We start from the raw sequence: 16580 nt of genomic DNA on the forward strand, positions 1-16580 counted from the left end.
ATAAATCTGACACCTTGCATCACACTAGCTTTGGTTGGGATAGTGTGTTACTTGGAGGCAGATTTAGAAGATGCTGCAGAAGGGAGCCATGGTGAGTAATTGCAGTGCGAGAGATGGCACACATTAATGCCACTCTGCATTGGTGAAGGGAGTAAATTGTTAATTGATGGTGCGCCAATTGAGTATACTGCTTTTTTTTCTGGAAGGTGTTAACTTCTTGATTGAAGCTGCAGTGGTCTCAGAAGCTCATCTCAAACATCCAGAGATCTAGTGTGATAAATGGCCCCACAATTTTCAAGTCTTGAGCACCCATTTTACATATACAAAAAATACAAGGTCTAGGCTCCTTTATCTTTGAAGTCTCAGTTATCATTAAGACACAGACTTGTTCAATAATGAAATTTAGTACTTTGTGAAGGGCATTTTTGATAGTGGATAGATAACCTTGCATGCTGGGTATTTAATATTCAATAGATGACAAACTCTTCAAGAAAGTAGTATGGATAACAGGGGCCTCTTCTGGAATTGGAGAGGAGCTGGCATATCAACTAGCAAAATTAGGAGCTTTTTTGGTGCTTTCTGCTAGGAGAGTTGCTGAACTGGAACGAGTTAAGCAAAACTGCCTTGGTAAGTAAAATATTTTTAATGATGACATGGATTACTGAAAAAGTAAATTTAGTAAATAAACTAAAGGAAATTAATTTGTTGTGATGTTTGCTAGCCTTGGAGATTGCATTAGGGGTGTGGTACTATCGGCACAAATAGCATTTCTACTGAATGTAAGTAAAAAGGCTTCTTCTTGTGAACTGTCTGAAATTATCTTGCTTTGCCTCCGTTGAAATTGTAGACTTTTTTTATTTCTCCATCTATTCATCAGTTCCGTTATTTAAATCTTTTACGCCCAAGCATCATTTACACAAAGATAGCCGTTACCACTCTCTTGATCCAATTGTTAAGAAATATAGAGGATTTTTGACCCGTGTCCAGTTATCTCGGTCTGTATACTTACGTGCATGACTTCCACTGATTATTATAGGTAACATGCGCTCCCCTGCTGTGGTTTTGTTGGCAGCGTACTGAGGTCATCCCTGTCAGAGTGCTTATAATTGGAGTTTCCTGCACTGTGTTGCTCACCACTGTGCTCAGTGGCAAATAGAGTGTGGTATCCAATCAGTCTTGATAATTAGACAGTATAGGTTTTCAGTTAAATGTACTTTCACCTAGGAGATGTGAACATTGTTATGGTACGATTGGATAGTATAATCACATGTATCAGTTAGAACATAGAACATTACAGCGCAGTACAGGCCCGTCGGCCCTTGATGTTGTGCCGACATGTGAAACCAATCTGAAGCCCATCTCTCCTACACTATTCCATTATCATTCATATGTTTATCCAATGACCACTTAAATGCTCTTAAAGTTGGTGAGTCTACTACTGTTGCAGACAGGGCGTTCCACGCCCTTACTACTCTCTGAGTAAAGAATCTACCTCTAACATCTGTCCTATGTCTATCACCCTTCAGTTTAAAGCTATGCCCCCTTGTGCTAACCATCCCCATCCAAGGGAAAAGGCTCTCACGGCCCACCCTATCTAATCCTCTGATCATCTTGTATGTCTCTATTAAATCACCTATTAACCTTTTTCTCACGAATGAAAACAGCCTCAAGTCCCTCAGCCTTTCCTCGTAAGACCTTCCCCCCCCATACCAGGCAACATCCTGGTAAATCTCCTCTGCACCCTTTCCAATGCTTCCATATCCTTCTTATAATGCGGCAACCAGAACTGTACACAATACTCCAAGTGTGGCCGCACCAGAGTTTTGTACAACTGCAACATGACCTCATGGCTCTGAAACGCATTCCCTCTACCAATGAAGCCTAACACACCGTACGCCTTCCTAACAACCCTATCAACCTGGGTGGCAACTTTCAGGGATCTATGCACTTGGACACCGAGATCTCTCTGCTCATCCACGCTACCACAAATCTTACCATTTGCCCAGTACTCTGTATTCCTGGTACTACTCCAAAAGTGAATCACCTCACACTTTTCTGCATTAAACTCTATTTGCCACCTCTCAGTCCAGCTCTGCAGCTTATCTATGTCCCTCTGTAACCTGCAACATCCTTCCGCACTATCTACAGCTCCACCGACTTTAGTGTCATCCGCAAATTTACTAACCCATCCTTCTACCCCTTCACCCAGGTCATTTATAAAAATGACAAACAGCAGTGGCCCCAAAACAGATCCTTGCGGTACACCACTAGTAACTGAACTCCAGGATGAACATTTCCCATCAACCATCACCCTCTGTCTTCTTACAGCTGGCCAATTTTTGATCCAAACCCGTAAATCACCCTCAATCCCATGACTCCGTATTTTCTTCAATAACCTACTGTGGGGAACCTTGTCAAATGCCTTACTTAAATCCAAGTACACCACGTCAACTGCTTTACCCTCATCCACCTGTTTGGTCATCTTCTCAAAGAACTCAATAATGTTTGTGAGGCACGACCTACTCTTCACAAAACCAAGTTGACTAACCCTAACCAAACTATTCCATTCTAGATGATTACAAATCCTATCCCTTGTAATCCTCTCCAACACTTTACCCACAACTGAAGTAAGGCTCACTGATCTGCAATTACCAGCGTTGTCTCTACTCCCCGTGTTGAACAAGGGGACAACATTTGCTCTCCTCCAGTCTTCTGGCACTGTTCCTGTAGACAATGACGACATAAAGTTCAAAGCCAAAGGCACTGCAATCTCCTCCCTATCTTCCCAGAGAATCCGAGGATAAATCCCAACCGGCCCAGGGGACTTATCTATTTTCACACCTTCCAGAATTGCTAACGTGTCCTCCTAATGAACCTCAATTCCATCTAGTCTAATAGCCTGTATCTCAGTATTCTCCTTGACAACATTGTCTTTTTCATGTGCGAATACTGACAAAAAATCTTCATTCAGTGCCTCTCCCATCTCTTTGGACTCCACGCACAACCTCCCACTACTGTCCTTGACTGGCCCTAATCTTGCTCTAGTCATTCTTTTATTCCTGACATACCTATGGAAAGCTTTAGGGTTTTCCTTGATCCTACCTGCTGAAGACCTCTCATGTCCCCGCCTGGCTCTTCTTAGCTCCCTCTTTAGGTCATTCCTGGCTAACTTGTAACTCTCAAGCACCCTAAATGAGCCTTCATGTCTTTAAATAAGCCTTCTTCTTCCTCTTGACAAGAGATTCAACTTCTTTAGTAAACCACGGTTCCCTTACTTGACCACTTCCTCCCTGCCTGACGGGCACATACTTATCAAGGACACACAGTAGCTGTTCCTTGAACAAGCTCCACATTTCAATTGTGCCCAGTCCCTGCAGTTTCCTTCCCCATCCTATGCATCCTAAATCTTACCTAATTGCCTTTCCCCCAGCTGTAACTCTTGCCCTGCGGTATGGACCTATCCCTTTCCATTGCTGAAGTAAGTGTAACCGAATTGTGGTCACTAGGACCAAAGTGCTCACTTACCTCCAATTCTAACACACGGCCTGGTTCATTACCAAGTACCAAATCCAATGTTACCTCGCCTGTTGTTGGCCTATCTACGTACTGTGTCAGGAAACCCTCCTGCACACATTAGACAAAAACTGACCGAACTATAGCGTTTCCAGTCAATATTTGGAAAGTTAAAATCCCCCATAACAACTACCCTGTTACTTTCGCTCCTATCCAGAATCATCTTTGCAGTCCTTTCCTCTACATCTCTGGAACTTTTCGGAGGCCTGTAGAAAAGTCCCAACAGGGTGACCTGTCCTTTCCTGTTTCTAACCTCAGCCCATAGCACCTCATACTACCTCATCAAACGTCCCTTCTGCCACCGTAATAATGTCCTTGACTGACAATGCCACACCTCCACCTGTACCACTTCCCTGATCTTACTAAAACATCTGAACCCCGGAACCCGCAACAACCATTCCTGTCCCTGCTCTATCCCTGTCTCCGAAATGGCCACAACATTGAACTCCCAGGTACCAATCCATGCCGCAAGTTCACTCACCTTATTCCGGATGCTCCTGGCATTGAAGTAGACACACTTCAAACCATCTTCCTGCCTGCCGGTACATTCCTGCGACCTTGAAACCTTATGCATGACCTCACTACTCTCAACCTCTGGTATACTGGAGCTACAATTCAGGTTCCCACCACCCTGCTGAATTAGGTTTGAATATGATTGGATCATACAGTCATATGCATCATGATGGCATGTAGACTGAACACTGTTAATTAGAGATATGGATGAATAAATATATAACCTTTTGGAAATTATCTGTAGAAATAGTTGATTGGAAGCCTTGTCTGAAAAAATATAATATCTTTGGTTTTTTAAATAAAGACTTTGAAGTATGTGCCATTTTTTGATCTGTTCATTTCCGATGCATGTATGAATAAATTATTAAACAAAGAAACCCAGAGTCTCGTCTGGATCTAAGAGGGGATTAATGTTTAATATCTCACTTTCGAGGGTGGCTTGGCTGAGATCAGCCATGATCTCTGAGATGGGGCCTCGGAGTCAGATTGAAGACCTGAAGTTTAGCACTTAGAGTTGGCAGAGCTTGACTGCGTGGAGAGATTTAGATAAATTGGGCCTTCAGACTTAGTACGTAATAACGAAGAAATCAATTCAGGTCACAAGCATCCCTGGACAAGTGTTTTCTTACACACAGTTAAATAAATCCACAAAGAAGTAGATCAGTCTCTGTTGGAACCTAGGATATTGTAATTAAAAGATTTTTCAAACAACGTATTGGTCATATTCCAGATAACTGGAGGTAAACTCCCATGCCATGATTATGTACTATACTGGTATATTTAAAATAATTTCTGTATCTCACTCCTGCTATAAAAGATTTGACATAAAGTTAAAAACCTGAAACTGGAAGGAAGTAGTCAGAAGGTAACCAGCTTGGTCATGTAAAAGGAAAAGTAATAATCATAATAATCTTGTAAAAAAGGGAGAAGCTTGTTATTTGTATTTCATTGATGTAGTAAATCTTTTTTTGGTTTGAATGTGAATTTCTCCCTGAACTAAATGTTAACCTCTGTGGTATAGTCTTGTATGTATTAAAAGTTGTCATGTCTTTGTAATATGGATGAGATTTTAAACCAGTTTAAATTTAAATGTTTTTCAAAGATAAGGTTTGGCTAGTACAGAAGTTAGAGATCAAGTTAAAGAGACAAAGCAGGCAAGAGCATTTTGGGAACCAAGGGAAGACACATGAATTAAACTGCATTTATTTCAGTGACAGGTAAGCCAGATAAACTGAGAGCATGGATGGGAGCTTGGGACAGGGAAAAATGGCTGAGCAATGGACAGGACTAACAGCACAATGTTTCAGGGCACAGATGCTATAGGAAGGATATAAGGGGAAGCAAGAAAGGAGGGGGAATGGCGTTCTTGTTTAAGGAAACATCACCATTGCTTAGTTCCATTCATGAAGACTCACTGATCCCCCAGGAATGGGTGGCATGGTGGCTCAGTGGTTAACATTGCAACCTCACAGCACCAGGGACCAGGGTTCGATCCCACCCTTGGGCAACTGTCTGTGTGGAGTTTGCACATTTTCCGTGTCTGTGTGGGTTTCCTCTGGTTTCTTCCCACAGTCCAAAGATGTGTAGGCTGGGTAGATTGGATATGCTAAATTGCCTATAATGTTCAGGGATTTGTAGATTTAAGTGTGTTACAGGGGGATCAGTCTGAGTGGGATGCTCTGACGGTCGGTGTAGACTTGTTGGACTGAAGGGCCTGTTTCCACACTGTAGGGATTCTATGAAATCTATGAATATCCTCTATGAAATAAAGAGGTGATCACTTTGATGGGATTGTACTGTGGCCCCCCAAGTAGTCAGTGGAAAATTGAGGAGCAAGATAGATAGCTGTAAGGATAGTAGCATGGGATTTTAACTTTCCAGACCTAGACTAGGATTGCAATAGTGCTAAAGGCTTGGATGGAGCTGAACTTGTGTGTTCTTGAAAAACTTTTCAATCGATACACAGATGGTCCTGCTACAGAAAGGGTAAAACTTGACCTCCTCTGGGTAAATAAGGCAAGAGAAACATCTGAGGTTTTAGTGGGAGAACACTTTGGGACCAATGACTGTCATTCTTAGTTTTTAAAATAGTTGTGGAAAAGAATGGTCTGTTCCACAAGCTTAAGTTCTAAATTGAGGGAAGGGCAACTTTGGTGTTCGACAGGAACTTTCAAAAGATGACTGGTGGAGGCTGTTGGCAGGTAAAGGGATGTCTGACAAGGTTTAGTGAGCAAAAAGTTGGCAAATGGAGTATAATGTGGGAAAATGTGAAGTTGTTCATTTTGGAAGGGAGAACAAGAAACAGTATTATTTAAGTGAAAAAAAAGCTGCAGAACGCTGCCCAAATCCCTTCTTGATTGTGCATGAAACATAGAGCTGGGATACGGGTAATCAGGAGATAATCAGGAAGACTGATGGAATGTTGGCCCTTATTTCAAGGATCGGAATATGAATAGGAGAGTCTTACTACAACCAGTGAGGTTGCTGGTGAGTTCACATCTGGAGTACTGCAAGCATTATTTATCCCCGTATTCATAAAATATATCATTTCTTTGGAGGCACTTTGGATAATGTTCACCTCGGATGATCCCCAGTATGGAGGGATTATCTTGTGAGCAAAAGCTGGCATTCTGCTCATTAGAATTAGAATGAGAGGGTGATTTCATTGAAACATGTAGGATTGATAAGAGGCTTGACAGGGTAAATGCTGAGAGGATGTTTCCGATTATGGGACAGTCTCGGACCAGACGATTTTGTCTCAGGATTAAGGGGTGCCAATTTAAAACTGAGATGAGGAAAAATTTCTTCTGAGGCTTGTGAGCCTGTGGAACCCTTGACCACATCAAACTAAGGGTTAGGTTAGGGTCTTAAGCCAACTTGAGAGCATGCAAATACAAGACAAAATATTGGGAATTTAGAATTGCAATTGTAGCTGTAAGACTGAGACTGTTTGTTTTGTTTCAAATCCAGGTGTCCATCTTCAAATAAGAGGTGATAAACTCCCAAGTTTGTTGGCTTTGATCAAAGAATTATAGTCTGGTGATTGAATAAGTGTAACCTCTTTCTATTAGGATTGATTTTATAAACTTTATTATAAACAGTAGAAATTAACATGCCTCCTACCCTTATGTGTAGGAGTAAGGAATACTAAATTGTTTCTAAAATTCCACCCAACATAATCAGTCCAGAGAAAAACAAATTGTCAATGATAAAGTGTCTGATTTTTTCAGAAATGTCATAAATTAAGTTCTGGGATTGAGAGATGAGCGCAAGACATCAAAATCATTGAGCCCAGCTTGCCTGGGCTTCCCTTTTCCTTTAACAAAGAAGCAAAGAATACTTAATTTATTTTTGTGAAACTGTGATGCGAGAAATCCAGAAACAGAAACGAATTGCTGGAAAAACAGCTGATCGAGCATCTGTGGAGAGAAAGCAGGGTTAATGTCTTGGGTCCAGTCTTCTGATTAAACCGCTCGACCCCGAAACGTTAACTCTGCTTTTTCTCCACGGATACTATCAGATTTGCTGAGGTTTTTCCAGCAATTTCTGTTTGTTTTTGTGCAAAGAATATTTACTTTAGGAAAATAATAACAAATCTGATGAAAAGGATGGACCCACAAGTGACTTCAGTCAGTGCTCATCACCGTTAAGAGCCAATTAGGGATGAAACATGCAGGGCTTAAACTAATCAGTGTAATTGACGGTGCTGTGTGGGGCTTGGAAAGAATGAATAAGCGATGGCTTTTGATGACTATGACATGGGTGGTGAGAGTTGTGATCCTGCTTCCGACCTGGAATGCTGGCCACCTATATTTGGCCTCCTTGGGTATTTTCCAAGGGCCAAGAGGAGGGACTGAAAGCAGGATTGGTGGGTTGGTGGGGGAGCAGTAAAATATAGGTTTTCTGGTAATTGCCAATATGTGCCAAAATTATGTATACTTACAGGTAGAAGAATTGAACATGTGATATGATTGGATAATACAGTCTTGTGTATGAATCTGAAATGTAGACTGTAAACATTGTTGGATAGAGATATGGATGAGTAAATATGTATTTTTTTATTAGAAACTATCTCTAGAAATATTGGAAACTTATCAATAAAGTATAAACCTTTTGCTTTTGGAATGTGGCCTTGTGCTGTGTGCCATTTTTATTGATATAAACATCTCCCGTGCATGTGAATAAATGTGTAAACATAGAACTTTGAGTCTTATCAGGTCTAAAGTAGAATAAAGGGTTAAAATTACCCTTTTAGGTCTAAACAAAATCACCAAAAGCAGTCATAAGGGCACATTCCCCTGTGTTACCACATTTCATTGCTGCACTCAGTTGAAACATCAACCTGCATCACGAAAAATGTGGTTGACTGGTATGCTATATGTACAGAATTTGTCATAAGTTGTAATGTTATGACACATTACATTTACAAGGGTTATTATTGAAACTCTATAAACTGTTTGAGCACTTTCATTTTGTTGTCCTATGACATTTATTTTCCTTTTACCAGTATTTTACTGAAACTTGCTCCAAATATTTTTCTCTTAGTAATTCATTATGTAGTAAAGGAACATTTCAAGTATCATAGATTAATTAAGCTTCATTAAGATTGAAGATTTGAAATTGGAATTGCCACTTATGTGTACCACCCTCTTCTTGACCTATGCTTTATAGAGAACCATTTTTTGACAGTTTTACATTGTAAGTTAAGGAAATACTTAAAATATAAATACTGTGCTGAAATTTGGAGGAGGGTGGCAGGGATAAAAGAATTTCAAGTGGATGTTGTCCTCAGTCGGTACTTAAATATTATCAAGCTGGCTGACTTTTGAAAACAGCTAGCATGTTGCATTCTTTTACCATGAACATGGAGTCTTTTATTTGGCTTTTGTGCCAATCATCTGCAGTATTGTTCAATATTTCTACCCTTTGAACTTGCTAAATTTAGACTTGTTTGATAGCAATTTTGTCCACAATTCTGCAAATTTTCGAATGAGACAACAGAGAAAAACATGTTTCACTATTGTACCTGTCAGCGTTACCTAATAAGTCACACTTTTTGCCTCTGGCTCACTTCTCATAGCCCCCTGAAACCTAGTTTTAGAGATGTTTAATATAGTTATCTTGTTTTTGTATGATCCGGTCCTGTTAATAAAATCAACATAGAGTTATAGAGCGTGGAAACAGACCTGTCAGTCCAACTCACCCACACTGACCAGACATCCCAATCTGACCTGGTCCCATTTGCCAATATTTGGCGAGTATCCCTCTAAACCCATCCTATTCATACACCTATTTAGATTCTGGATGTGAGTTTGCTCGCTGAGCTGGAAGGTTAGATTTCAGACGTTTCGTCACCATTCTAGGTAACATCATCAGTGAGCCTCCAACGAAGCGCTGGTGTTATGTCCCGCTTTCTATTTATCTGTTTAGGTTTCCTTGGGTTGGTGATGTCATTTCCTGCATTGGTGATGTCATTTCCTGTTCTTTTTCTCAGGGGATGGTAGATTGATTTGGAGCCAATATGTTTGTTGATGGAGTTCCGGTTGGAATGCCGTGCTTCTAGGAATTCTCGTGCGTGTCTCTGTTTGGCTTGTCCTAGGATGGATGTGTTGTCCCAATCAAAGTGGTGTCCTTCCTCATCTGTATGTAAGGATACGAGTGATAGTGGGTCATGTCGTTTTGTGGCTAGTTGATGTTCATGTATTCTGGTGGCTAGCTTTCTGCCAGTTTGTCCAATGTAGTGTTTGTCACAGTTCTTGCAAGGTATTTTGTAGATGACGTTTGTTTTGTTTGTTGTCTGTACAGGGTCTTTTACAAGACCCTATAACTTTTATAAGTAGCCCGAATGGCCTACTCCAGCACCTATTGTCTATTGTCTATTGCCCTACCATTAACTATGTAAGTCCTGCCCTGATTTGCCTTTCCAAAATGCAACACTTCACGTTTTCCTAAATTAAACTCTCATCTGGCACTCCACAGCCCACTTTATACCAACTGACCCACTCCGCCCTGCTGCTTTCGAAAGATTTGCATGCATCCACCAGTAATGATTGGAATGAGATCAGCCAGGTAGACCTAAGGATGAGTTCCCTGATTGGAACAAGTTAATAGCCTCAATCAGGGAGTCCTGGCTGACAGACGTATACAAGAGTCTCAGGGGCTGTGCTCACTCTAGGAGCCAGCACTGAGTTAGCTGAATTGGTGTCATGTACTATGCATGTGTGTGTAAAAAGAAAAAGTGTGAATTGGTGTTAGTGTACTGTTTTGGTTTCTGTTTAAAGACACTGAAAAGTATGTCAAGAAAAATAATTCACTCCCCATTTTAAAAATGCAAAATATTCAAATGATTACCTCCTAACTCTCTGGATAAGACTTTAAGGTGCGGTAGTGTGCCATGTGCCTCAATTGCTTTTAAGTTTGCATAGATCTGCAAATTATCGTATGCGACAAGAATGCATAAACCTTCAATTATATTACTGGGAGTTTTATTTTGTTTTAATTTAATCTTTATACTTCCAAGTCCAAGTTTGTTATGCTTCAGATTTTAATCATGGCATAGTTTTAGTCAAATTTATCGATAGCCATGGTTTTGCGTTTTTTTAAGCAAAGTTCTAAATATGAAAGCGGAAAGAATGAAATGATTTGGCACCAAATGTTTTTTTGTTTTAGTATTCCCTCTGTGAGTTTATGACTTGTTTTGTAGATCATAGCAAGCTACAAGAAAAGGACATTCTTGTTCTGCTACTTGACCTGAATGTAAGCAGTTCTCACAAGAGTGCAACAAAAAGTGTTATCCAGTACTTTGGTAAAGTATGTTTCCTTATGATTTTCCGTTTATAATAAGACCATAAGACACGGAAGTAGAATGAGACATTTTGGCCCATCAAGTCTGTTCTGCCATTTGATCATGGCTGGTGTGTTTCTCAACTCCACTTTCCTGCCTTTTCCCTGTTACCCTTGAGCCCCTTATCAATCAAGAAGGGTCTAGGCCCGAAACGTCAGCTTTTGTGCTCCTGAGATGCTACTTGGCCTGCTGTGTTCATCCAGCCTCACATTTTATTATCTCTGACTTAAACACGCTTAGTGTCTTAGCCTCCATAGCCTTCTGCATCAAGGGAGTTCCACAGAATCACCACCCTCTGGCTAAGGAAATTCCTTCTCCTCTCAATTCTAAAGGGCTGTCCCTTCACTCTGTGGCTATGCCCTCATGTCCTAGTCTCTCTTACTAGTGGAAACCTCTTACCCATGTTCGGTCTATCCATTTCTCCTAGTATCTGTAAGTTCAATAATATTCTCTGGTCCACACCACCACCTCTGCCTTTTGCCACCCCCTACCCCCTACCCAATCCTTTTAAAACTCTTGAGAGTCCTTAACCATTCCTTATTACAAGCCCTTTGTCCCCAGGTTCATTCTTGGAAACCGTCTCTGGACTTCCAAGGCCACCACATCCTTCCATAGATACTGGGCAAAACTGCTCACAATATTCCACGTGGATCTGTCCAGAGGCAAATACAGCCTCGGCAGTATATTTCCGCTGTTGTATTCTCGCCCTCTTGAACTGAATACAAACATTACATTTGCTTTCCTAAATGCCAACTGAACCTACATGTTAACCTTAAGAGAATTCTGAAGTGGTGCAACAAGTCCCTTTGTGCTTCAGACTTCTGACGCTTTTCCCTGTTTAGAAAACAATCTATGCTTCTTCTTCCTATGAAATTGCATAATCTCACACTTTCCCATATTATATTACATTTACCATTTCTTTGCCCAATCTCTTAGCTTGTCCAAGTCTTTCTGCAGTCTTCCTGCTCCCTCAACGTTACCTATCTCTTAATCTATCTTTATGCCATCTGCAAAAGTAGCAATAATACCCTTCGTTCCTTCGTCCAGATCGTTAACCTATAATGTGAATAGTTGTGGTCCTGACATAGACCCCTGTGAAACTTCATTACTCTCTGGCTGTCATTGTGTAAAAGAATCCCTTTATCCTTACTCTCTGCCTTCTGTCAGTCAGCCATAACACTGTCCATGCCAGTCCCTTGCCCTTATCACCATGGGTTCATATTTAACAGCCTGTTGTGTGGCACCTTGTCGAATGCTTCTTGGAAATCCAAATAGCTCACACTGACCAGTTAAACACTTACCTAACTTGCTCAATACCTCCATAAAGAATTCTAACAGATCTGTCAGGCATGACCTTCTCTGGCCAAAGCTGTCCATGTTTTACCATGCACTTCCAAGTACTCCACAATGTTCTCCTGAAAAATAGTCTAATATCTCACCAACAACCGAGATCGAGCTATCTGGCCTATAGTTTGCCACCTTCTGCCTCTTTCCCTTCTGAAACAGAGGTGTTACAGTAGCCATTTTCCAGTCCTTTGGGACTTGCCCGGACTGTCATAATTCCTGAGGGATCACCACCTGTACCTTTCGCAACTTCCTCAACTATCTTCTTCAGAATTCTGGGGTGATTTATCAACCTTCTGACATTTTCAGCTTCCACAGCACTTCCTCTTTACTGATGGCAGCTAGACTCACTCCTGTCCTTGACACTCTTGACGTACTGGTGTCTTCCACTGTGAAGACTGATGGAAAGTACCTGTTCAATTTCTTCACCATTTCTTTGTTCCCAATACTAGTTCTTCAGCCTCATTTTCTAGTGGTCCAATGTCTGCTCCAGTCTCTCTTTTACACTTTTAAGTATCTAAAACAACTCTAGCAATATTTTATTCTACTAGCTAGCTTAGTCTCATATTTCATCTTCTCTCCTCCTCCTTACACCACACCCCCACCGCCACCTCTCTTTTTTCAGTTATCCACTGCTGGTTTTTAAAGACTTCTCAATCCCCAAGGTTCCCGTTAATTTTCACCGCACTGTATGCCTTCTCTTTTGCTTTTATGCAGTCTCCGACTTCCCTAGTCAGCCATGGTTGCATCGTCCTTCCTGAAATATGTTTTTACTTCTTTGGGAAGCAGTTCTGCTATATCCCCTAAATTTTCCGCAGAAGCACCTGCCATTGTTGCTGCATCTTATTGCCTGCAACACTTCCTTTCCAGTCACCTGGCCAGCTTCTCCATCACTCCTTTGTAGTTACCTTTTACTCAGTTGCAACTATCTGATTCCAGTTCCTCCCCCTGATTTATTTGCTGCCCCACATCCTTACTACTGCTAGGAGGCCTGTACACAACTCCCCTGAAGATCTTTTTTTTCCTTTGCGGTTTCTTAACTGTACCCACACAGATTCTATGCATTCTGACTCTATACATCACTATCAAATTGGTAGCAACAAGTCATATATAGTCAAAAATACTAGATATAAGAACAAAACATTAAATTGATAGCAAAAATTTTGTTTCTCACTAACAAGGCATCCCTACCGCTCCTCACCCATCTGCTTACATTTCAATAGGACATGTATCCTTTGAATATTTAGTTCCAAGCCCTGATCCCCTTTCAGCCATGTTCCTGTGATATCTTGCAACACGTGACCTGGCAAATTCAATTTGTACTACAAGTCTGTTTACCTTGTCTCATATACTGCATTCATTTAAGTACTGCACCCACATTACCTCTGAATTTACCCTCCTTCACTATTTTTGTTAAGTTCCATGCAGTTGATCCCATTGAGACAGGCAGACACAGGCCCTTACATACCCTCACCAAAGCCCCTCTCCCTGCCCCTGCTTCCATCCCAGAATGATTCAGGTGGAGCCTGTCCCATTGGAACAGCTCCCTCCTTCTACGGGACTGGTGCCCATGTCCCATGAATTCAAACCCTTTGAGCCACATGTTTAACTCTTTTATGTTGCTGACCCTGTGCCAATTTGCATGACTCCGGTAATAATCCAGGGAATATCTTTTTATTCTGCTTTTTACCTGTGTCCCTAGCTACTCGTATACCCTCAACAGAACTTTTTTTTCTCTTTCTACCTATATCGTCCTACATGGACCATGACAACTGGGTCTTTCCCTCCCACTCCAAGTTCCTTTTGCAGCCCAGATGAGATATCCTGATTCCAGGCACCATACAGGCAACATAGCCTCCAGGATTCTCACTCCTGGCCAGAATGTCTATTTCCCTGATTCTATTATCTCCAGTTTCAACATTTCTCTTCTCTTTTCTACCTCCCCTTGAATGGGTCCCTGTATCCTCTCTGTAGACCTCACTCATATCCACACATGAAGCTATAGTCTCAAGCCTATTAGACAAAGTCAAGGGCTGAGGTTACTTCAGCATAACCACAAACAAAAATAGAAATTGCTGGAAAAGCTAAGCAGATCTGACAGGATCTGTGGAGAAAAATCAGACCTAATGTATCAGGTCAAGTGACCCTTCCTCAGAACTGACTTCATCAGGTATCAATTTAATATTTTGTTTCTATATGTAGTATATTTGTCTCTATCACTCTTGCTTTCAATTTAATAGTGATATGCGAGTCAGAGGCATAGAATTTGGAAGCCTGCTCATGATCTTGGGTCCATTTCCATGGCTGCACTTTTCCTACCAAATGTTGCAGGGGTTTTAGGATAGTTGCCAGATCAGTCATTAATTTTTCATAAGAATTGACAGGACTAAGAATGATCTGACTTGAGACACAGTTTCTGGTTTGGGGATCTTAACGATAACCTCCAACTTCTTAGGCACTTGTGTAATTACTTATCATTGATTTACATGGCCCAGCTACTCTCTATGGATCCTCCTATTTTAAAAAAAAGTTTAATTTCTCCCTTTTTACTTGTAAGCCATGTTCCTGCAACCTTTATGAGGATTTCTTCTTGATTTTTGAAGGCTGCTCTTCAGAGAGATCCAGTAACCAAAGTATTGTCCAGCTAACCTGCACACCTGGCAGTTTGCTCACAATTTGATCCATGGCCGTCTGGAATAGAGCTAAAAGGTGTGATGCCAATGGAAGCCCCTTGCAGTGGAACAGCCCCCTGTCTGTCATTATCATCAGTGGTGGCTGAGACTCCTTTGTGACCCCATGCAAGTAGGTCTGTGGCAGATCCATTTTTAAGAATTTCTTTCCCCCAGCCAGTCCACTGAACAGGCCCTTAACAAGTTGAAGTTGGTATCGATCAGCACGTAGGACTGAGTTGACTTTGACCTTAAAATATCCACAAATCCTCACTGTCCCTTCTATTTTTAAGACCAGAAAGATTGAAGTCATCCATTCAGTGGTAGTTACTGGTTCCAAAACTCCTAGGTTCATCAGCTCCATGCCCACTTTTTCAGCCAGATGGCATACAACCACACCTTCAGATTCCTTGGACGAGCCTCTCGCTTCATCTGAATTTTAATGTTTACTCCTTTCATTACCCAAGGATTCCCTTGAAGACTTTTTTTTTAATCTGTCCAGAATCTCTTGCAAAATCATTTTGAGTCTGCCAGCTTATTAACCATACCCCAATTTAACTTAATTTTCTGTAACCGGGGCGCTCAAATATTAGAATATAGAACATAGAACGGTACAGCATGTACCATTCGGGCCATGATGTTGTGCCGAACTTTTATCCTAAACCTGAGGCCTGTCTAACCTCCATCCCTACCTTATACTATCATCCATATGCCTGACTAATAGTGGCTTAAAGGTCCCGAATGAGGCCGACTCCACTGCCCTCTCCGGCAATGCATTCCACTCCCCCACCACTCTCTGAGTAAAGAACCTACCTCTGATGTCTTCCCTATATCTACCTCCACTCACTTTAAAACTATGCTCCCTCGTAATAGTTACCTCCACCCTAGGAAAAAGTCTCTAGCTGTCCACTCTATCCATACCTCTGATCATTTTGTACACCTCTATCAAGTCACCTCTCATCCCTCGTCATCCTAAAGAGAAAAGCCCTAGCTCTCAACCTTTTTCTCGTAAGACCTTCCCTCCATTCCGGGCAATGTTCTGGTCAGTCTCCTTTGCCATTTTTCCAACACTTCCACATCTCTCCTGTAATGAGGCGACCAGAACTGGACACAATACTCCAGATGTGGCCTATCCAGGGTTTTGTATAGCTGGTGCATAACTTCACGGCTGTCGAACTCAATCCCTTTATTAATGAAACCTAACACACCATACTCCTTCTTAACAACTCTATCCACCTGGGTTGCAGCTTTCAGGGAACTGTGGATGTGAACCCCGAGATCCCTCTGCTCCTCCAGACTCACAAGAATCTTTCCGTTAATCCTGTTTTCTCCTTTCAAGTTTGTCCTTCCAAAATGAATCACCTCACACTTTTCATGGTTTAACTCCATCTGCCGCTTCTCAGCCCAGCTCTGCATTCTGTCAATGTCCCTTTGTAACCTAGAACAGCCCTCCGCACTATCCACAATTCGACCCACCTTCATATCATCTGCGAACTTACTAATGCACCCTTCCACTCCTTCATCCAAATCATTTACAAAAGTCACAAATAGAAGAAGATCCAGAACAAATCCTTGTGGTACACCACTCGTAACTGAGCACCATGTTGAATATTTTCAGTCCAGTACCACCCTTTGTC

At 41.4% G+C, this 16580-nt stretch overlaps 1 protein-coding gene across 11 annotated transcripts in view; it reads left to right on the forward strand.

The window, feature by feature from the left end:
* The window catches only part of dhrs7 (dehydrogenase/reductase (SDR family) member 7), a 58124-nt gene that overhangs the window by 23940 nt on the left and 17604 nt on the right, over window positions 1-16580 (forward strand). For 6 of the 11 annotated variants that reach the window (XR_007248286.1, XR_007248287.1, XM_048537933.1 and 3 more), the window contains 2 exons: window positions 475-627; window positions 10790-10896. The exons of 1 other annotated variant lie outside the window; for it this stretch is intronic. Coding sequence is in view for 8 of the 10 variants with exons in the window: in XM_048537933.1 (XP_048393890.1) it covers window positions 475-627; window positions 10790-10896 (260 nt within the window). In the remaining 2 variants the exon portion in view is untranslated. Of the gene's footprint in view, window positions 1-474; window positions 628-9580; window positions 9733-10789; window positions 10897-16580 lie in introns of all 11 variants that reach the window. 4 more of the 11 variants (XM_059649079.1, XM_048537936.2, XM_048537934.1 and 1 more) reach the window with 4 other exon arrangements.

This window comes from Stegostoma tigrinum, chromosome 10 (assembly GCF_030684315.1).
Source record: "Stegostoma tigrinum isolate sSteTig4 chromosome 10, sSteTig4.hap1, whole genome shotgun sequence".
Taxonomy (NCBI): domain Eukaryota; kingdom Metazoa; phylum Chordata; class Chondrichthyes; order Orectolobiformes; family Stegostomatidae; genus Stegostoma; species Stegostoma tigrinum.